General features: G+C 44.9%; 3 protein-coding genes across 10 annotated transcripts in view; 1 reads left to right on the top strand and 2 right to left on the bottom strand.

The window, feature by feature from the left end:
* CNTN2 (contactin 2) overlaps window positions 1-6,683 on the top strand; it is a 32,515-nt gene extending 25,832 nt beyond the window's left edge. For all 6 annotated transcript variants that reach the window (XM_033093188.1, XM_033093186.1, XM_033093187.1 and 3 more), the window contains 4 exons: window positions 850-1,036; window positions 1,361-1,473; window positions 1,965-2,133; window positions 2,551-6,683. In XM_033093188.1, coding sequence (XP_032949079.1) covers window positions 850-1,036; window positions 1,361-1,473; window positions 1,965-2,133; window positions 2,551-2,660 — 579 coding nt within the window. In that variant the 3' untranslated portion in view covers window positions 2,661-6,683. The remainder of the gene's footprint in view (window positions 1-849; window positions 1,037-1,360; window positions 1,474-1,964; window positions 2,134-2,550) is intronic.
* Window positions 6,684-10,637: 3,954 nt separating this feature from the next.
* On the bottom strand, window positions 10,638-14,116 carry TMEM81 (transmembrane protein 81). The gene has a single exon (XM_033092951.1). It carries the CDS (start codon window positions 12,885-12,887, stop codon window positions 12,111-12,113), a length of 777 nt encoding a protein of 258 aa, XP_032948842.1. The 5' UTR covers window positions 12,888-14,116; the 3' UTR covers window positions 10,638-12,110.
* A 278-nt stretch (window positions 14,117-14,394) lies between these two features.
* The window catches only part of RBBP5 (RB binding protein 5, histone lysine methyltransferase complex subunit), a 31,304-nt gene continuing 24,082 nt past the window's right edge, over window positions 14,395-21,616 (bottom strand). For all 3 annotated transcript variants that reach the window (XM_033092948.1, XM_033092949.1, XM_033092950.1), the window contains one exon: window positions 14,395-16,497. In XM_033092948.1, the coding sequence (XP_032948839.1) occupies window positions 16,469-16,497 (29 nt within the window). In that variant the 3' untranslated portion in view covers window positions 14,395-16,468. The remainder of the gene's footprint in view (window positions 16,498-21,616) is intronic.

The following is a 21,616-nucleotide window of genomic DNA, read 5'->3' as shown; positions in this document are numbered from 1 at the left end:
AGCACCCAGTTTGTGCAGCACTGTGAGCATAACCTCAGTTAAGACCCAGAGGGGAAGACAGGCCTGTAGACATTGTAGTAACTGCTGGCTGTGGGGGCCCACGGGAGGAGTGCGTTCTGGAAGGGACATGGCTTGCCCCTTTCGTGCCAGAGCCCAGCTAGCCTAGCATCCCTGAGGCTGCAGAGAACATCATGGCCCCTCCATGTACCAACTGATCACTGGTCCCTGGGGAACTCTGAGCCCACCAGTGATTCCATACTAGGGTGCCTGTGTAGTAGGTGGAGATCGAGAAGCCAGAGGAAGGGAAGCAGAAAAAGCAAGGAATGTCATTGCCCAAGGGAGAGTCGTCAGGCCTGGGGACGAGTGATGCCGGTCGTGCCATTCCAGTAGTGTCAGCTCTGGCTTTTAGACACTAGCTTAGGCCAGCCCCAACTCTGCCCTTGATTTGGAAGAATAGTTCACAGGTCTTAATGTTATGATGACGACTGAAATGGTTTTGCATCTACTGGGCAGCCATCATAAGTTTGCTAGGGGTTGGGAGACAACTTTGCAAGGACAGATATGCATGCCATAACCTTTAGCAGAGTCCCCACAGTATTCCATGAGTTAGTTAAACAGGATTGGGTTCCAGGAGGCCATCGCTAGGTTGGGTAGGTGCTCATCTCCCACTCTCACCTACTCACTGGCTCCCTGATGGGCACTGAGAAGGCAGCAGGGACTCACACCAGCTTGTCCCAGGACCAGAGTGAGCAGGAGAGGAACAGAATGTAGTTGGCCAGGGCCACGGTCAAGGGAGCTCTGAGGTCCTGAACTTGACTGCTGACCCTAGGGTATCCCTGCCCCCTTCAGATCCGCTACTGGAAAGCTGGGGACAAAGAAGCGGCTGCTGACCGAGTGAGGACAGCAGGGCTGGACCCCAGTGCCCGAGTCACTGACCTGCACCCCAACACTAAGTACCACGTAACTGTACGAGCTTACAACCGGGCGGGCACTGGGCCTGCCAGCCCTTCCACCAATGCCACGACCATGAAGCCCCGTGAGTCTGTCAGCCTGGGGTGGGGACGTGCTGATAGGATCACTCTTTCCCCAATGTAAGACAAATGCTCTAGCCCACAAGCCCTGGGCTGGACAGAAACAAGGCAGCAAACCTACTGAAAATAAAGAGTTGGGTTCATGGTTTCTGAAGCGCCTCTCTCTTCTCCAACCTTTGGGTTTTCATGGGGTTTGTTTCTTAGGCAGCTGTGAATTTTCTGGGTGTAACTGTTATGGGCAGATATCTAGAAAAAGACTGGCTAAAGGCAAGCTGGTGGGTGGTGAGGAAACGTTTGGAAGTCCCCCAACTTCCTCCCTCCTCTGGCAGCTCCACGGCGACCTCCTGGCAATATCTCCTGGACTTTCTCGAGCTCCAGTCTTAGTATTAAGTGGGACCCTGTGGTCCCTCTCCGAAATGAGTCTGCAGTCACTGGCTATAAGGTAAGGAAGGGTCAGGCAAGCCTTGAATGTAGTGAGGAGCCCATCACCATTTCCAGTGAACACGAGGGGGCTGCAGTTTAGAGCAGGAGGGAGCTGAGTTAGATGTGAGCAAAGCATTTGTGATTGAGAGAGGCACGAAATACATGAATGGTTCCCCGGTAACTAGTAGTAGAGACTGTAAGAAAGGGGGCAGATAGTATGGCTGCGGAAAGGCAGGGTTCATGGGGGCCATGACACACTGAGTGAAGTCTGGGTGAAGAAGGATCTAGCCTAAGGGGTCTGCAAAAACAGTTCATCTGCTTACAAGCTTTCCTCCACCAATGAGGAACTTGTTCCGGAGCCTGGTCCTGGTCAGCGGGAAACAGGAGGGGTGAGGAGGAGGAGCTCCAAGGCCCAGAAGCACGTGGGCTCCTCCCAGCGCCTCCAGCTGGGGAAGACGAAAGACACAGCCCTGGAGTAAGTACCTCCACCTGGCTGACGTCCTTCCACAGATGCTGTACCAGGATGACTTACACCCGACTCCCACGCTCCACCTCACCAGCAAGAAGGGGATAGAAATTGCAGTTCCCAAAGACATCAGCTATGCCCTGGTGCAGATCCGGACCACAGGGCCTGGAGGGGACGGGACCCCAGCAGAAGTCCACATCGTGAGGAATGGAGGTGCTGCCTCTCCCCACCCATTGCCCTGGGAGTATCAGGGTCCACGCAGATGCATGATGAGGGAATCTTTCTCACTCAAGCCAACCCCACCCCAGCCAGAGCCCAAGGGGAAAGGGGAAGGTAGGCAGGAACCAAGTGCAAAGTAGTCCTGGAACTGCCCTTGCTCCCTCCTCCCCCACAACCCTGAGGACTAGGCAGATGAGTGTGTTCCTTTCAGGGGGACGGGGGAGGCCTAGACCCAGCCAAGCCGAGGTCCTACAAAATGCTGTAGGAGTGGAGCTAAGAACACACCCCAGTCCTGAAAGCGGCTCTCTGAGTCTCTCTAGGAAGGTCTGGCACTGGTCCCAAGGGCAGGGTGGGGTGGGCTGCAGTGGGGCCCAGCTGACCCAGGCCCACATTTCCGCCTGCCACTTTCAGGCACAAGCATGATGGTGGAGAACTCGGCAGTCTGCCCAGCCCCACGTTCGGGCACCACCCTCTCCCACTCGATGGCGATGCTGATCCTCGTGGGCTACCTGGAGCTCTGATCTCGGCGCCCCTCCCTCCGCCACAGCTGGACAGCCGCATCCGATGAACACAGCCCTGGGCCCTTCCCGATGCCAAGGTGGCCCAACACTGCCTGAGAATGGCTGGTTTTGAACACCCACTTTAGATAATGTCCTTTTGGTAGGAGGTAGGATATTTCATATTCTGCCACAGGATAGAGCGAGGGTTTTTTTTCTTTAAATCTAGAGACACGAGGAAGTAACTTCCATGATGATACTGAACTCTATGCCCTGGCCCTCTAGGGTGCCTGGATGGGGAGAACAGGCCTACGGGAAGAAGGGGGTTTGAGACATCTGTCTGCACATCTGTGGAGATGGTGCCTGGGGACCACATATAGACTCTGCCCCCTGGGAGCAGAACCCTAGGCCCAGCAGGAACACTGGCTGTGACTGGGCTGAAAGTGGGACGAAGTATAAACACCAACATCCCTCAGTCTAAGGAGAGGGCCAAACCCCAGGACCAAGAACCCACGGCTGGACGCTGAGAATTGTCCCCCATGGCTCCCTGGAGGCCTCTGCCACTTGCCCAGGTGGCTGAGAACCAGTGCCCTGAAGTCTGAGGCCAGGAGCCTGAGACCCTGCAACTTTGGGAGGTGGTCCTCCGGACTTCCAGGGGTCACGACTAACAAGGGTTGAGAGGCTGGGAACCTGGTGAAGAGGGGCACCAGACCTGGCCTGATGTTGCCCTCTTAGCCAACACTGCCAACCCAACCATGTCACCCAGAGTGACAGAAGCCACTACAGGTGGCTGAGTGACTAAAGGGCTTGTCTTGGGAAGGTCTCCCACCCCACCAAGACCCACCCTCCATAATCCTTTAGGGTTTGGGCAAGAGAGAGGAGACGGAGGTCACGTGCCCACCCTCTTCCTCCAGCTTGGCCTGCAGGTCCCAGGACTCCACTCTCCCAGCACTGATTCATTCGAGCCTGGGAAAGGAATGCAGCATTCATTCTGTGTCTTGGAGTCGGGAGTCTTCTGAGAAGACAAGGGATAAATGTGGCACTGCCTGTTCCCAGGAATACCCAGGACCACCTGACAAGACCCGTCCCCTGAGCTGCCTTGGACCGCTCTTTTGCATTCCTCCAGAAGAAAAGGGGGTTAATAAATGGCACATGCTATCTTGTGCTCTGGGTATATTACCAGTCACAGAACAACGGAGCTGGAAGAGGCTTTAGAACTCTTGTCCAAGCCCCTCACTTTACAGATGAGGAAACGGAGGTCGACAGGGTTAGGGACTTCCTAAGGTCACACAGAGTGTGACAGGGCTGGAATAAGAAGTCAAGTCTCCAGGCTGCTTGTCTGTCTAGAGGAAGGGGTCAGGGCTGAATGGCTACGGCCCGGTTAAGGTGGTGGTTATGGAGGGCAGTGGGCTATGAAAATTCTACTTCAAGGTTTTTGGTGGGTGACCATGGGGTGAGCAACCTGGCCTGGGCAGGTTCTAGGAGACATCAGTCCTTTGCCTTCGAGCCCAGTTTCTGCTGGGACCTCAATGTGCAGTGCTGGCTCGAAGCCCCTGTTCCTCTCACCCTTGCTCCAAGAAGAGCCCAAAACAAGGGCAGGGATTCCCCAAATCCAGGTAGCAGTGGCAGCACAACCAGGAACCCCCAATTTCTACGCTGACAAGTGGCCCTTGATATCCAGGAGCAGCGGGACGGCATCTGGTGGGGACCGGCCCCCTGAGCCTGGTTTCTGTAGTTTACAGTTAAGAGCTCTATTTTGCTATGGTTTTTAAGACGTTTACATCCTGCTCTATTTTCCTGGGCAGGTTTATGTTGATGTTTTTACCCACTACAATTTTTTTTTTTTTAAATGGAAGCTCACACCCCTTCTCCCTGCCACTAATGCACCCACCACCCCGTCCCAGCCCAGGACTGCCTCCCTGGAGCCATCAGTTACACCCTCCTTACCTGCTCCGTTCCATTCTCCCCCTGTAAGGTGCTGGGAGCTCAGCTATGCTACCATTCTCCCATTACAGGGACCCCAAACTTGGCCTAGCATCCATGTTGGCCCAGCACCATCAGAAAGGGGAAGCTCAAAATAAGAAACTCTTCCAAGTTTTGGCTGATTTTGTATTCACTGCCTTGGGCTGCAGCATGGGAGCAGGGGCTGGTTGCCTAGGTGCTGGACTGAGAAGGCTGAGCTGGTTTGGCACAGTACCTACCAGTGCAGCTGGAGGCTACAGTCCCTAAGCTGGCTTGAGGCAAAAGACACAACCAAGTGTCTTAATTCTAATGAGGCCCATTAGCAAAGGGGAGGAAAGCAAGCGTGCTGGGAAGCCAAGGAGTGTTTTGTAACTAGAAAAACTCAGCCCCAGGAAAACTTAACCACAGTGCTAGTAGGACTAGTTCAGGGGATGAAGAACTGAACTAAAATGGTGTCCTGGCAGCCTAAGACTTCAGGTAGAGCTCAGGTTTAATAAGACAGTAGGTGACCTGAAGACATGCAAGCTTGTAAAATGGAATAGCTTCTTGTTGGGGTGGCTTGTACAGGAGCTTGTATGGAGGCAGAAGAGATTAGATGGCTTCTCAGTCCCTTCCTGCCCAAGGGGCCTCTGATTTTCATCTTCTCTTGGGAAGGGCTGAGGCAGCTCTTGAGTGGGGCTCACCCCTGCTATGATCATGACTGGATTCTGAATCTCTCCCCTCTCCCTGCAAGCCCGAGAGGCAGCAAGGACAGACACAAACAAGTGCTCTACCCCACAGCTTAGTGGCCAGTAAGTGCCTTGAGGCCTAGGGGCAGAGACCACCTGCAGACACCACTTCGGGGCTGGGGAGACAGTCTCTCCATTCTGGGTATACTTGGGCTCAGCCTGCAGGGCTCTTGACATGGCCCGGCTGCCTGGTCCTCGCACTCTTAACAGGCCTGATGTATATACCTCGTCTTCAGGGAGGGCAGCTCTCTCCAGATGGAGTCTCGGAGCCAGCAAGGTCAGGCTGTCTACTTTCATTCAGGCCATCAAATGATACAGATGGTGCCAGGGAATACGAAGGCCATAAAGGAGGTGGGGGTGCTTTTTCTTTGATAAAATAAAGAGACTGACGTTAGATCTCAGAAAAACTTCTGCAGTGGGACCTTGGAATAGTAAAACCCTTCTTCCTTTTTTAGGGGCCTTTGAGGAGTTTTGATAGCTGTTGCTATGGGGTCTAGGTTAGGTGAAGATTGGAGGGGTAGAGAGATGCTGTAGCTGTCCTTCCAGGGCTGAGATACTTAGAATCAAAAGGTGCTGAGCATAGGCAGCGTGTTGGAGCGTCTACCGGCTGTGGGCCTGCAGCGCAGTCCATAAGGGAGAAGACTCACCCAGGCAGTCTTTTCCCAGCATACACTGCCTCTTGGCAATCCCAGGGTCCATCCAGTCTGTGCTCTGGACAAGAAGACTCCAAGGTGGCTAAGGATGTTTTACTCCCTTCATCTCTTTCCCAGCTAGAGGACTTTTCCTGGTCTCAGAATGTGACTCCGACTAGGCTCCTGTGTGTCATAGGGACACACTCAAACCTGGGCTGAGGCCCAGGGTGGCGCCCTATTTCCCTGGGTCGGCCTAACCTGGGCTTCATCCTGGGGATGAACAGGGCTGCTAGAAGCAACTGGAGTGGCATGAGGAATTAAATGGGCATTTTTAAAGGACTTCAAAAAACTCCACGGGAAAAGGTGCCTGGTAGCTGTATATATATGGTCATAGGCTTTGGGAAGGTAGGACAATAGAGGGAAACTGGAGAGAAAAAAAATGGGTCTGGTAGCTTTGCCGAGAGCTCCAGGAAGTGTAGTGCCCTCAGTTGGGGTGAACCCTGCCTTGGCCCCCGGCCTCAAACTCACCTACCCCATCCAGGGCCTGCAGAGCTTAGAAAATCTCCCAGCTGGGCAAGGCCTGGGGCTTCATCAGACCACTGACTTGACTGGGTTTTCTTCAGATGGAATCACTCCCACTAGCCTATTGTGTCTCTCTTGTACTTCTTGTAATGATAGTTATCAACTCTGGTAGCAGGCAGTTCTTAAATAAAGATGGTTTCTCAACCTGCTGAGGCTGCTGGCACCAGCTGTGGGTGTTTTTATCATTAGGCTAAAGCACACCTCCTTGTCCTGTTCTCTAACCCCAGGCTTTTATCCAGTACCTTCACCTTTCATCCAGTCAACTCTAAGGAAGTCAACATACAAGGTCCAACACTTAAGTTCGCAAACTCATCCCAGACAAAGTGCTACATACCTCAGTGCTGAATATCACTACGGTCACGTTTGAAGTACTCCCCTTGGGAAGCTGTGCACTGACGCCAGGGCCTAGTTCATCCTTCAAAGCAATTTTGGAACTCTTTTTCTGGAATGGCCATCAGAGCTGTTGTCGTATTACGCTTGATGTCCTGAATGTCATCAAAATGTCTTCCTTTCAATACTTCCTTTATCTTCGGGTAAAGAAAGAAATCTTTGGGGGCCAGATCAGGTGAGTAGGGAGGGTGTTCCAATATAGTTATTTGTTTACTGGCTAAAAAACTCCCTCACAGACTGTGCTGTGTGGGCTGGTTCATTGTCATGATGCAAGAGCTATGAATTGTTGGTGAAAAGTTCAGGTCGTTTTCATCTTTTTCACGCAGACTTTTCAGCAATTCCAAACAGTAAACTTGGTTAACTGTCCAGCTGGTACAAATTCATAATGAACAATCCCTATGATATCAAAAAAGGTTAGCAACATCATTTTGACTCTTGATTTGGACTGATGGAACTTTTTTGGTCATGGAGAATTGGCTGACTTCCATTGTGCACTTTGACGCTTTGTTTCAGGGTCGTACTGGTACACCCATGATTCATCACCAATAATAACACGGCCCAAAACATCCTCTTGCCTCTCCAAAAGATCTTGACAAACTTCGACTCTTTTTTGCTTTTGTTCATCGGTGAGCTCCTTCAGGACCATTTTTGCATACACCTTTCTCATGCCAAGATTTTCAGTTAAGATTTTCCTGTTTCTCTGTCAATGTTTACTGGGTTTGTTATGCTTCTCACAGTCAGCCGGTAATTTTGACACACAAGTTGAAGAATTTTTGCAATGTTTTCATCAGTTCTGCTCGTTACTGGCCACCCAGACCTCTCTTCATCCGCATTCTCTCCCCTCAGAAAAACATTGAATCTATTTTTACACTGCCATTTTCTTCATGGCATTAACCCCATAAACTTGGACTAACATGTCCCTGATTTCACTTCCACTCTTGCCAAGTTTAACAAGAAATTTAATGTTTGTTCGTTGCTCTAATTCAAGCTCAGACATTCTCACGACGGCACACAAAAACACAACAATAATGAACACCACTCAGCAAGACACCGCCACACGTCAACACGAACACAGCTGTGAGACACTGATACACCAAGGTTACGAAACCTTACCGAGCTGTTTGTACAGTGCTGCCAATGTAAGCGCACAGTGGCAAGTTCGCGGACTTGTCAGACTTCGTACTGTCTATATTGCTTCATTCTGTCCTTCGAGCGGGGAAATCAGCTCAAGACTTTAAGGCAGGCCTAAGCAGTGCACTCGCAGGCATTTTGCTAGACTGGGCTGGCTTTACTAACACAAAGGGCAGTAAACAGTGCTCGAGTGATAGTTCTCCTTCAAGGCGCCCTGATAAAATTTTAAGATACTGGAGGTATTGACTCAGTTGCACCAAAGGGAAGTCTTCTCCATGCATGTATAGTGACCACCACCTGGTAAAAAGGTGCCTCTAGTCTCTGCTTACAACAGCCAAAAGAATTTGAATTCCAGCTGCAAAATTCTCTCATGCATTCAACAAATACGTATCAAACTTTTGTTACATCTGAGATGTGTTCAGTGATACACTTGTGCAGCCCTGTTGTGTTCCATTCTTTTGGTGCAAAGCAGGTGGGGTTCCATGCTGACTGTGCCCAAAACCTCTGTCAGGGACGGGAAAACAAGGCAAGCAGAGGCCCCATTACTTACTGCTTAGCCATGTGCCCAGGGCCTGTTCAGCAGAAGCCTGGGCTGGCAGCGAGCCCCCAGAAGGGGCCAGCATGGATGGCAGTTATACCACACAGGCTCATCCCTTCCACTTTGTACCCAAAGTGGCTGGGAGCACTGGCCACTCTACAACCCAAATTTTAGTCCAGTCAGCATCTTCTTGACCTTCCAGAGGCAGATGACATGCACAGAATTCAATGAACTGAATTGAGTTTGGGTCTTTACTAACACATCTGAGGGTCTGTCTGTTCCTTTCCCTGTTCAATCTCTTCACACCCCCAGAGTCAAAATTCAAGACCCCAATGCACAGAGGGCTATAAGCCTAGAGCTGTACAATATTCCATCCATGCTTGACCACTGGCTTGCTGGAGAGGTGATTTAGCTCTTCTTGGATCTGTCTTTCCACCTGTAAAATAGGAAACTGTACCCCAGTCCTCTTAACTCCTCAGCAATGTACTATTGAGTTAATTACCTACAAAGACATTGTTTTATGGCCTTCTTTTAAAGAATAACAAGCTCTCTCCTGACTGCTTCAGCAAACTGTTCAGTACTGAACTCATACATATCATTAACAACACTGCCTAATTCATGTCCAGTCCTTCAGTTTACAAAGCAGTTTTAGTTCCAGGATCTCATTTGACCCTCACAATCACAAGTTTCAAAGATGAGGACTACAAAGGCCAGTCAGCTTGCGCCATTATACATTCTATAGCAGAGACTGGAGCAGGACCCAGGTCTTCTGAAACCCATCCCTCTGAGGTAGAGAGACAATAAGAAGGGTGTGTGGAAAATGTAAGATCTTTTCGAAATAAGAGCCATAAGTAAAGACTCCCTGTGCATGCGCCTAGGCCAGTGGTTCTCAAACTTTGCTACAAATCAGAATTACCTATATGACTTCTGCGAAACAAAGATGCTTTCAACATGATTTGCATATATTTAGGACACTGAAAGGGCCTAGAAGTAGTGACTCCCGAGTGGCAGTAAGGACATCTAGCACCCAAACCTTGGTTTCTAAGTACTATTCCCCACACTAAAAGGAAGCAGCGTCCCCTGGATGCTGAAACAGCAGATTCAGGTCTGGAGAAAGGAAAGTCCAAATGTGGATCTGAGTTGTACTAGAAAGCAAGGACATGCTCAGAGTCAAATAGGATCACATCAACAGGACAAAAGAACTAGCCTGAAGGGATTCCTGCTGGCCAAAATTGGGAATAATTTGAACATCAAAAACATGACAACAGTGATGGATTATACACGAGTATATTCATTGAATAAAAAAAGAATCCATCGAGACTCAAAAATAGTACAAAGAATAGCTCTTCTTTACAGAAAAATACAGGCTAATAAATATTGAAATGATGAATTTAAAGAATCACCATTTAAAACCTCCGATATGTACTAATAAGGCAAGGATCATGAATGGATTCCAAAACATTTGTGAACCGTTTTTAGAAAACCAGATAATCACAAAGTATCATCTCAGATTATTAATTACAAAAGGAAAATATATATGTACCTTTGGAGAGATGTATCATCAATAGCGGGTCATCCTGATGTCATGTCCCTCGAGATGAAGCAGTAAGTACTTATCATCATTTATGTTGGGCTCTTGTCAAAATGTTTAAGATTCATTCCACAGAACCTAATTATTAGGGAATGACCAGTCCAGATTGTGGGACACTAGCCAAGACAACTGGCCTAGTTAGACTCTTCAATCAAATCAATGTCATGAAAAACAACAAAAATAGCAGGCGATCTATTGTAAAATAAGATGTAAGAGAAACAACCAAATGTAATGTTAACTTTCATTTGATGCTGAATCAAAAATTAAATTAAAAAGCTCTAAGATTTCAGAAATTGGGGAAAACAAAATATCAACTATACGTCACACAGGGAATTGTTCATTTTCTTAGATGTAATGAAGACACTGCAGTTACACAGGGGAATGCCTTTATTAGGAGATAAGTACATGATTTAGGACTAAAGGAACACACTGTTTGTGGCTAGCTTTCAAGTGATTCAGTAAAATCAGTGTTATTTAGAGAGATAATTGTAACAAAAGGTTCAAAGTTGATGAATCCAGGGAAAGGATCTATGGGTGTCATCAAACCTTTTACTTTTCTAAGGGTTTCACATTTTTTTTAAAAAAAATTAAAAGTAGAGAAAATAACATAAATCTGTTGGCCATACTTTAAACTGAATTCGCATCCTCAGGGTTGGGGCTCAGGAATCTGATTTTTCAAAAGCTCATCCACATGATTCAGACATGGCTAGAGAGGAGAGGAAATACTGTAACTCTCTCAGTAGAATTAGCTCAACGGGTCATCAAGAGCCTTTTTCCTGATGGCTCCACAAGCCAATTACTCAAACACAATCTGAGTGGTCTCTGAGGGTCTTAAGCTGGCATTGCCCATGGAGGAAGGAAGGTATTATTAGTACTCCCTTAAGGGGCTTTGGCTGCTATAAGAAACCAATAATGGGCGGCCGGTAAGCTCAGGGGTTGGAGTGCAATGCTCATAACCAAGGCGGCCAGTTTGATTCCCACATGGGCCAGTGAGCTGTGCCCTCCACAACTAGATTGAAAACAACTTGACTTGGAGCTGATGGGTCCTGGAAAAACACACTGTTCCCCAACATTCCCCAATAAAAAAAATTTTTAAATTACTGAAAAAAATAAATAAATAGACTTTTCCAGGATCACAAGCTTCAGGGCATTGAAAGAGCTAGAGCAAAGGAAGCAGAGAGCAAGCCAAGGAACTGTTCGGAGGAAGACTCCAGTGTTTTGCCAGGAAATCAATTGAACACCGAACACAGAGGGTTCAGCTGGGGAGTATGGGGAGGGGCAGATAAATGAACACTCAGTGATGGTCTATTACATCCTGAGTCAGAGGTCATTACTGACAACCTCAGCTCCGGCACACATGGGCATGTGCCCCACTATGAAACAGTTTGTTCAATGTCTATTCTAAGAAATTTGAGAAAAATGAAAGCCAGACTGATTATGGGACAATTTAAACAAATGCAAGACATTTTTAACGAAAGCAGAAAAGGTTAGGTCTCCATACAGCTACTGTCAATTATTTTTATTGAAGAAGGAACACAATGTTTCCTTTAGAAAAGTTATTAATAACATATCCATATCCTTCCACGTGATTACGCTGCTCAGAAGGGAGGCACACAGTTGCAAAGGGGAGGAGACGAATGCAAGCTCGGAAGACAGAACTCTTCCCAGCAGTACGGGAGATAACTGCAGCCAGGTTTCCTGGGTACCTAGTGGGCAGGGAAGATCAGGAAGAGATCCATCTGGGGTACAAAGAAGAGATTACTGCCCATAGCTACCAGAGTGTTGCCCTTCTCCATATCCCCCATTCACTCTCTTGGCAGTGGAAGGCCTCCCTCTTAGCCGATCCAGAACACTCCCCTTGACTTGCTGAGCAGCCACGTCCAGCTTGGTAGGGAGCCAACCCCTCAGAAGCAAGGCCTGTTAGGCCTTCAGGCTGTAGATCACTCTCAGCCCACCGTACACGACAATGCTCACCAACACACTGCCAGTAACTCCACTGGCAATTCCTATTCCCAAGGCAATAGCCACCTTCTTTCTCCACGGTGGACGGTGAGGCCTGGAATAGTTATCCAGGTTCACTTCCAGGCCCTCATCTACTAATTTCTGATCCTCAGTAAGGGACCGATGGAAATCCAGGTTCACTAAGTTAGGAGAAAGGACCCTCAGACCAAAATAGAGCCTCTTGACAAGTCTCAAATTTTTTAACAGCTGCACATCACACCTGTAGGTACCAGAGTCATACTCCTGAGCAGATTCAAACTTCACAAAGTGGGAAATGGCTCGAAAGGGCTTGAAGACTTCATCATCAGTTGAGATGATACCCCGAGCAAGTCTCCAGGTGAACCGGAAAGCTTCCTGCCCAATCTCCAGGATTTCTGAACTCAGACAGCTCAGCTCAAATTCCTTCCCTATTAGAATGGTGAAATGGACCATTCCACAGATCCAGTTGGTCAGACATTCCAAGCGCTGCGATTTACACTTCCTTCTCACTCCATCAGGGCCCACCTCACAGACAGTCTCTTCTTTATAGCCAAGGCCACAGGTGACAGTACAGGTTGTGGCATTGACAATAACTTGCCCCACAGCTTCTTGCAGCTTCTCAGGGATGGCCAGTGTTTTAGGTACAGTCACCACAAAAGGCAGATAAATAACCAATACCAGGCTCCTAAGGATGAAACTGGTGGCTAATGTCTTCATGTCTTGGTAAACATTTCACCACCTTCAGCCAGCACCCCAAGGTATTCCAGTTGAATCCTCTATGATATCATAACTCAATTCCTTCGACATGAGATATCCTTCAAAGTCAAAAGATGTAATGCCTGCATCATCAGTGAAAACTGCCACTCAGCAAACCACAGTCCAGTCCTTAGTGACAGGCCAGGCCAGGCAGGAGGACAAAGTCAATGTCGCTGCTCTGCCATCTCTGCTTGTTAATGGTCCATCACCTTACCAGTCTTCCTTCTTTCCACATCCTTTTCATGAATTTTAATCCACCTCTTGGTAAGACAAAGATGAAAAGACTTCAGAAGCTCAAGTGAATTTACAAATTACCTCAAATGTATAGTGAAGCTACTAGATTTTTCCTCACCCTTTCCCCGCCCTTCCAAATTGTGGGATCTAATTTAAAGGGTTTTGTATGACAGTTTTCAAAACCTCAGTTAAATCTGACCAAATAAGTAATCAAATACCAAGTATTAAAAAAAAGAGAATAAATTGAATTAAGTTATTAGTGACTCTAAATGCTCTTAAAACTTCTATAAAAAGGATTAAGGAGTCTGAACTGAGAGGCAAGTGACTTACCCTTACAGAATTCCTATTTCTACTTCCTCCTTTGTAAATTAAGACCTCCTTGCCTATTTCAGGAAGGTCACTTTGAGCATCAAATGATAAAGTGTACAGGAAAACACTTTGTAAAGTGTGAAACACTGTTCATGTGCAAGAAATTTTAAATAGAAATGAAAATTCATGAATGGCCAGGAGCCCTTATAGAATCCAAATGTTTATCAGCAAGACAGATGATATTAAATGCAGTTCCTTTCCCCTTTCTAGGCACTCTTCCTTCCCAAGGACACCAAAGGTATTTGCTGGGTGAGTGGATGCATAATTCTCCCTACCTTTCAGCCTACTCTCTTCACCCTAAAGAACAGAGGACTCATCTTTCACTTGGACCGAGGTTGCTATGAAACAGCTATGATGTCAAAGATGGATTCTCAGTCACATAACAGAAAAGATTAATAGGTAGACACTCACTCAGATTTGATGATTATTAAAATCAAACTTAAACAGACTTTATGAAACGTCTTATTCTTTAGGAGACAATGAACATTCAATGGGTTTTAAAACTATTTCGTCTAGGGGGGGGGAAAGACTAGGAAAGAGGTGCATTTACATGTTCGGAAAGCTCCTGGAAGGCAGGAAGCTCCTTGCATGCATTTGGTAGCCTCCAGAATGCCGCCTAGCACGGTGGCCCCAACAGAGTAGTCAAACACTTACACTGGGGTAAAGAATTACAAGGGAGCACTCCTAGACGACCTTTTTGATTTAACACCAACATTTTGATTGAACTGTTTATTTATAATCTTGTGCAGAGGCAGACATCTGGACAGCTGATCACCCCCATCCCTCCCAGCTCTGTATTTCCACACAGAAAGATCGAATATCAGCACAGTAAGCTGCATCTTCTGTCAGAAAAAGCAAAGTGGCAGGCAGTTTCAGAAGTGATCACTGTTTACAAACATCTACACCTCTTCTTTAATAAACATCCAATTTTATTTACAAAGCATTAAAGCTTCAGCAAGAAGTACCCAAGGCTTTTACAAAACTACAGAACATTAAAAAACAAAATGGGGGGTGGAGATGACAAATGGGAAGAAGAAAAATATGCATATTATTGTACAAATTTAGAAAATCAAACTGAAATGGACAGAGGTTTCAGGAGCTGAAATAAATTCCAAAAGCATAAAAAATTATTAGGAGCTGCTGCCAGAGACAACCTGACAGGGCTGAAGATGATTTTCTCAGTAGCCAGTTTAGGAGGTGGACATAACAGAAATATCCAAATGCACAGGTAGAAGACACCAAGCTACCCTGCAAAAGGAAGTAAGGCAGAAGCCTTTGTATGACAGTTTTCAAACTATTGCAGTATACAGTAGAGAGAGACAGGGAATGGAAGTGATATCTGCAAAACAAAAATATATTAGTGAGCCACCTACTAATCTCGATCACTGGTCTGAGATGAAATATTAAATGAAATTTACAAAATGAGCACTTGAGGAAAAAGTAGTGACATCTAAAAATATAGACATGTTGCAACTGACTCGGAGAGCTCTTACTTCAACTACTGAATATTTTGGTGCTAAAAGGTGGAATAGGAGAAAGAGGCTCTTATTGGTATGTTCTACTTTGGTTTCTATCCTAAAATCCAAAAGTTAATCAACTTGTTTGGCTACCTATAGGAGCACCCACTAACTGATAGAGATTTCACAATAAGCGCAGTGTTTAAACTCTCCTTTGAAAATACTGTGAAAATGAGGATCCCGGTTAAGCACTTCTGGTCGGCTGAAAGTTCTATTCAGAGAGGCTAGTGAGACCACCCCACACTTGGTTTCTTTACTCTGGATCTTCAGATAATTTCACCCACCCAATATACACATCCATCCAATCTGCTACTTTTTATATAAAAGAATAGCAAAAGCAAAAAGTAAAAAAAATTTTAAAAAGCTAAGCAACCTTTCACAGAAAGGAAGTGACTGAAAGATGTAAAGAAAAGGAGGATGGATACAAGAATGGAAAAATACAATGAATAATGAAAGGACAGATATCCACAAGCAATGATTAAAAAAAAAATAAAATCTGTTCCTTGATCTGTGATTTGAACTGTTGTTGCTGCTTTGATTTTGGACAGTTTTACTTTAGTCCTTGCATAGATTCCCCCACCCCAATAAAAAAGAAGCTCGTTGAGACATCTTGGCTTGTTTCCATCTCTGGAAGCCAGCACAGATAAAACAACGCAAACTATTGATGATTCTTTGCTGGAGACGGATGAAACTATCTTTAAAAACCATGATTAATGAGAATGAACCAATACTGAAGGGGAACATGCAATCAAAGGAAAACGAAGAAAACCCCTGACCCTCTTATCGCCCCGCTTCTTGAGAAAAATGAAGTATGTTAGGAAGAAGGGAAGGGGCCTTTCTTATCTTTCTTCTGTTTCTGAAAATTTCAAGTCTTTCAAGCACTTTCTTTTCTGCCCATTGTTTGTACACAATATGGAAACACAGGATGTATCTGGTAAGAGGGTAAGTTTCAAAATGGAAGAAAGAATATGCAACAGAGTTTTCCAAGGATACAGGTAGCAGAATTTCAGCAAGAACATGTCACTCAAGGACATGCACTGAGGATGGAAGGCAGATAAGAGGAGACAGGAAATGACAGGTCAAAATGATGCTGGGTACAATAAAATTAGATGAGCAAAACAAGTATCTTTTCTCCAGCAACATAACTCAGTATTAAAATTTAAACGAGTCAAACTCCCATTCGATGTCTTCACAAATCCTCATTCCTGAGAGCCTATTTGGACTTATGCTTGAAAGGGAAGGGACGTATACTCTTCTTTCATAATTCACTTCTTCATTCAAACATAAAATTCACTCTGTCCACCTCCTGGGTGAGAAGCAGAGGCCTATGTTTTAAATTAAAGTCAATCTCAAATGACTGACCACAGTGTCCAGAGGCCACATGATGGAAAAGTGGGGAAGAACGAAGCACTTCAAGGGTCTTCATAATAGTTCGGAGATTGCTCCCCCTGCTAAAGAGATTAGACACAAAAAGATTTCTTTTAGCATCAACTTAGACCAATTCTTACGAGAACAGAAATCCTGATGGATGCCAGATGATTCATGACAAGCACACATGAGCTAAGAATTTCCCCCCTTAAGTTAAAACCAGCTCCCCTTACTCTTCATTGAAAGAATAATCCAAATCCCAAATCCCCACCCCATACTTCCTCAGTACTTCCCCAAAGGAGGAAAAAAGGCAAAATGATCAGAGTTCTATACATTTTCTAAATTGCTAATTAACCATTTTCTAAGGTGTTAACAAATAATGCTTAAAATCAAAAAAGTGCAGTAAGGAAAGAAAATTCTAGGGTACTACATCTTCTAATCTTTCATATATTAGACTGATTAGTCACTAATTAATTAACAGTGAGCAACAAACTCTTTTCCTAGCACCCCTGTTTCTTAAGTGCCATTCTCATCACCTTAGAATCCCAAGTATGATGAAATGTTAATGAAAACTACTGTTGACATTTCCATGTGCCAACTGATCAATAAATAAAATCCTCAATAGTAAAATCAAATGCACACTTCCCTGATTATTCCATAGAAGCTGCTCAACCTCTGGGGGACATCCTTAAATGGGCTGCTGTGAAATATTGACTAGGAAGCGTAAAAAGAGAACAAGGTGAAGCAAATCCTCCCGATGCCAATGGGAGTAGGGGAGAACATGCCAGTTGAAGCTTAAATGGTTAAAAAATATTGCACAAGTTACGAAAGAAAAGTACCCATTTGTAAACTTCACTTTTAATCTGATTTTTAAAGGAAAAGTTCAAGCAGTTGCAAACTGACACTAAAAAAGTATATTCCCATTTGCCTGAAAACAGACTGAAATTACAAACTTTCCTGGATGCTACATTGTTAAAAATCAAATTTTTAAACTTTATATAGTTCAGTAAGATAAAAAGTTTATTTAGTACCTGTTAATGCAGCTCCCTCTCCACATAAGACACAATAAATAATCTCCTGAGTTGATTTTTAAAAATCTCGAGATAGAAGAATCTGCTCCACAGCAGGACTCACTATCAGGCCTTTCACACCTTCAGACTGGTTTCACTGACTGTCCCCTCAGGTACCCAACCAACCTAGTTTTAACAGTTTAAAAACGAATACAACATTGACATTTTAAGCTTAAAGCTCACAGGAAAACCAAAACCAAAGCAATCGATACTATGAGCAAGACAAGATACAGAGAAACAGCAGGACAAGAGAAGACCTATTTAAAAATCTATTTAAAAATCTGCCCCAAGAATACACTTTATTTAGCTGCAACATATAGGCAATCTACAGTAATATAAAATGAAGAAAAATTCAGCTCACGGTGAACAGCTGCTACTGGTACCTTCCAATAGGAGCCTAAGCCACAGTGGCCTAAGAAAACACTGGATATTGATTTTCAATCATTACCTTAGTCAGCTAACAAGATCACAAAGAATGAGAAAGAATATCCAACTAGCCATCTGATTTTAGCAGGAAATTCATGTATTAGTCTTTGATTGACTGACCATTTTTCAAAAAGGGAAGAGGGGAATAAAAGTTCTCACTCACTACCAAGCATTCAAAACAACCCCCGAGTCGGGAGGTGGTTCAGGGCCTGGCACAGTGGGTCGGCCTTGGGGGCAGTGTGGCCAGATGCAGAGGAGTCTTCCAGGTTCCTGTCCACCCAGAAGCAGCACCTCTGCCTGCTTTAGTCTTTGCCACCCCCAAGAGACCCAAGTGCACACCAACCCCTTCATGCCCACTATGTCACGAGGCCTTTAGACCACTTAGGTGACAGACCACAGCTCTGTCACACCTGCTACTGATGATGCTTGCTATCAAGGAACCCTAGTTCTTCGGCAATCCTTGAGCAGTCACAGCGCAATGGGGACACTGGTGGTTCTGCTCACGCCTCAAATTTCTGATCTGAGAACTAAGGTAACAGTGGGGAACCGGAAAGGTGCCGATGTTGACCTGGCCTTTCCAAAATGTCCCAAGCTCAGGGTCACTCTCACCAAGCTTCACCAATTTCACTGATGGGTCCTCACTCATCACAGAAAGTGTGTCTTCATGGATGTGGGTCCACTGGTGCTATCCAATACTAAAATGAGCTGTTTGACAGGGAAGAATTTTCTGTAGCCCAGATTTCAGCCTTTGCCTGCTCTGGGGCCTCCAAGCTGCTCATGGTGTTGGATGAAGCCTCACCCTCACCTAAAGAATTCCACACAAAAGATATGATGGGTTGCCCTGAAACTAAGACTTCTGATAGAGTTATCTGTGATCCCCGGTTTCACCACACTCCCTCTATGAAGAGTTGCAGCCTTCATAAAGATCCACACCACACTGCAGCTAGTCGATGAAGCTGGGTGCAGCCCTTTGGAGGAAGTATTGGAATCAAACCACAATGTCTCTTTGAGGTTTATAATGATTCCACTCCCCGCACACTCTGGAGTTTCATCTGGCCATTTCAGTGTTGAGATTTTCATTCAGGAAAAGGTCAAGGCACCAGGGCCAGAGAAGGGAAAAAGTAGGCAAAAGTATATACAGATTACAAGGAGAAGTGTGCATGCACACAATTGTGAGGAGTTGGTGAAATGCTTGCAGTACTCTACACAGCGTTTTTTGTCTGTGTGTTGTCAGAAAACGTATCATCACCCTGGTCCTATTCTATGCAAGTCTCCTCTAGTCCTTTTAAAGGGTACAGCTGTTAAAATAGTTGCCTTTATTTAAGGTTGACCAACTCAAGTGCCTAATAAAAATAATGTAGAAAATGAAAGTCCAGTTTGAAGCATCCTGCTATTCCAAGGTATAGGTTCTAGTCTTTAATGAGGTCAGCGCCTCATTTCATCTTGTCAGCAAAGTGAGTGGGAACAAACATCTAACAGGCCCTTGATAATGGTATCTACTATTCCATAAGGAGCTTTGAAATGCTGACTTATATCAGTACTAAAATATATAGTCTACATAGAGTTCAAAATTTCACTGCAAACTATATTTAGTATTTTGAGAATTTTAGTGAATAAAAATGCCCATTCCTTTAGGGCTGAGTAAACTTTCCAATATTTTGATTTTGATTCTTATTTAGACATTTTAAAAGCATAGTTGCTGTACTCTGAGCTGTAAAACCTAACAATACTTCATGGTGCCTTTGACAGAAACCTAGTTTGGCAAATGCCAGAGATAATTTAGTTACTGTCAGTGACCACATCAACTAAAATTAAAAGTTCAAATCACTGTATTACAGAGAGAAAAATGTGAGTCTTCAAAAACTTTATATGGTTTATTTACCATACACTTTACTATTACAAAGCATATGATTAATTACAGACAGTTTTTGAAGAAGCTTGGAGACTAAGTCCTAGAGCATTTCAATTAATTCAATCTGTTTGATATGTTAAATCACCCTAAAGCATTTCAGCCACGGAAATCTATTTAAACTTTACATTGTGTTTCTTCTGTAGTGGCATCAGCTTGGACAAGAAGTGGGTTACGGAAGGATCGTTTTTATTTACACGAGTCAATTATTGATCTGCAATCTTTGTTGGCAATGTCCACATAACTTTTCCAGACTATTTTAAAGTACACAGAGACACAGCCTTGGGTGGACTGAATGTGGAGGTGGTAACTGATTGTCAGTGGAGCACCACAAATATTGTTGTGGGAAAAAATGCTGGTGGTCAGTGTTATGGTGTTGGGCTGTGAAAAACTAAATCTAGCAAATTGAGGCAGAATACTCTGTCTGCTTCAGCTTTTCTGTAAAATTCATGTTCACAATGATTAACTGACTTAAGGAGTAACTTAAGCAAGGAATTCTGTTTCACATTCTAATGTATCACATCACCACATTTGGATCAACGCATTTAAATTAAAATGTTAAATCAAGCGGGGGGGAACCTGAATACAACCAGATATTTTATCAGTCCGGCCTCTTAGTATACTGATCACAGAAAATTGACAGTACTATATTAACTAAAACAGTGCTTGTATATAAAACAAAAAGTTTCCAAAACTCAACAATGTTTGAATAGAAATGGACTCTAATTTGATTACTAGCTTTTAAAGAAGAGACCAGTTAGCCTAGATTCACAAATATCTGATAGGAAACTGAAACTGTTCTCCATCTCCCAATAAAAATCCCTCACTATAAAAGTGAGAAGACTCGGGCCGACCCGGTGGCTCAGGCGGTTAGAGCTTCGTGCTCCTAACTCCAAAGGCTGCCGGTTCGATTCCCACATGGGCCAGTGGGCTCTCAACCACAAGGTTGCCAGTACAATTCCTTGAGTCCCGCAAGGGATGGTGGGCTCCACCCCCTGCAACTAAGATTGAACACGGCACCTTGAGCTGAGCTGCCGCTGAGCTATGGTTGGAGTGCATCCTCTCAACCACAAGGTTGCTGGTTCGACTCCTGCAAGGGATGGTGGGCTGCGTCCCCTGCAACTAGCAACGGTAACTGGACCTGGAGCTGAGCTGCGCCCTCACAACTAAGACTGAAAGAACAACAACTTGACTTGGAAAAAAAAGTCCTGGAAGTACACACTGTTCCCCAATAAAGTCCTGTTCCCCTTCCCCAATAAAATCTTTAAAAAAAAAAAAAAAGTGAGAAGACTCAGTAAGTTTCAAAAGGCTTAGGTGTTAAGAAGCTACACAGGTACTGTAGTTTCTGTCTTTTTGGAAATTTCCTCCTGTTTGAAAAAACAGAACACTTCGTATTTCTTAACGTGATGGTTCTACCAACAACTTCATTACTGCTTCTAGACTACTGGAAGAGAGAAAAACCTCTGGGATCGAAACAATTTGGAGAGAAAGAGAAAAGAGATGCTACAGGTAAACAGTAAGCAACTGTATAAAGCAAGTTATATTTCTGGTTATCTGTCTGGCCTTTTGAGGCAAACCAAACCAAAATAAAACATCTAGGAACAAATACAGATGAAGAAATGAATTAAACCAGGGGTTCTTGCCCTGTTTTGGGTCATGGATTCCAATAGGAACCTGAAGAAAGTTATGTCATCTTCCCCACAAAAATATTCACACAGTATTTTGCATATAGTATCAAGGGAATGTAGACCCCTGAAGTCTATTTATGGACCCAAGGTTAAGAGCCACTGAATTAAG

This window comes from Rhinolophus ferrumequinum, chromosome 22, assembly GCF_004115265.2.
Source record: "Rhinolophus ferrumequinum isolate MPI-CBG mRhiFer1 chromosome 22, mRhiFer1_v1.p, whole genome shotgun sequence".
In the NCBI taxonomy this organism is placed as follows: Eukaryota; Metazoa; Chordata; class Mammalia; order Chiroptera; family Rhinolophidae; genus Rhinolophus; species Rhinolophus ferrumequinum.
The sequence above is the reverse complement of the archived record's forward strand: the minus strand, read 5'-3'. Positions and strand labels throughout refer to the sequence as shown.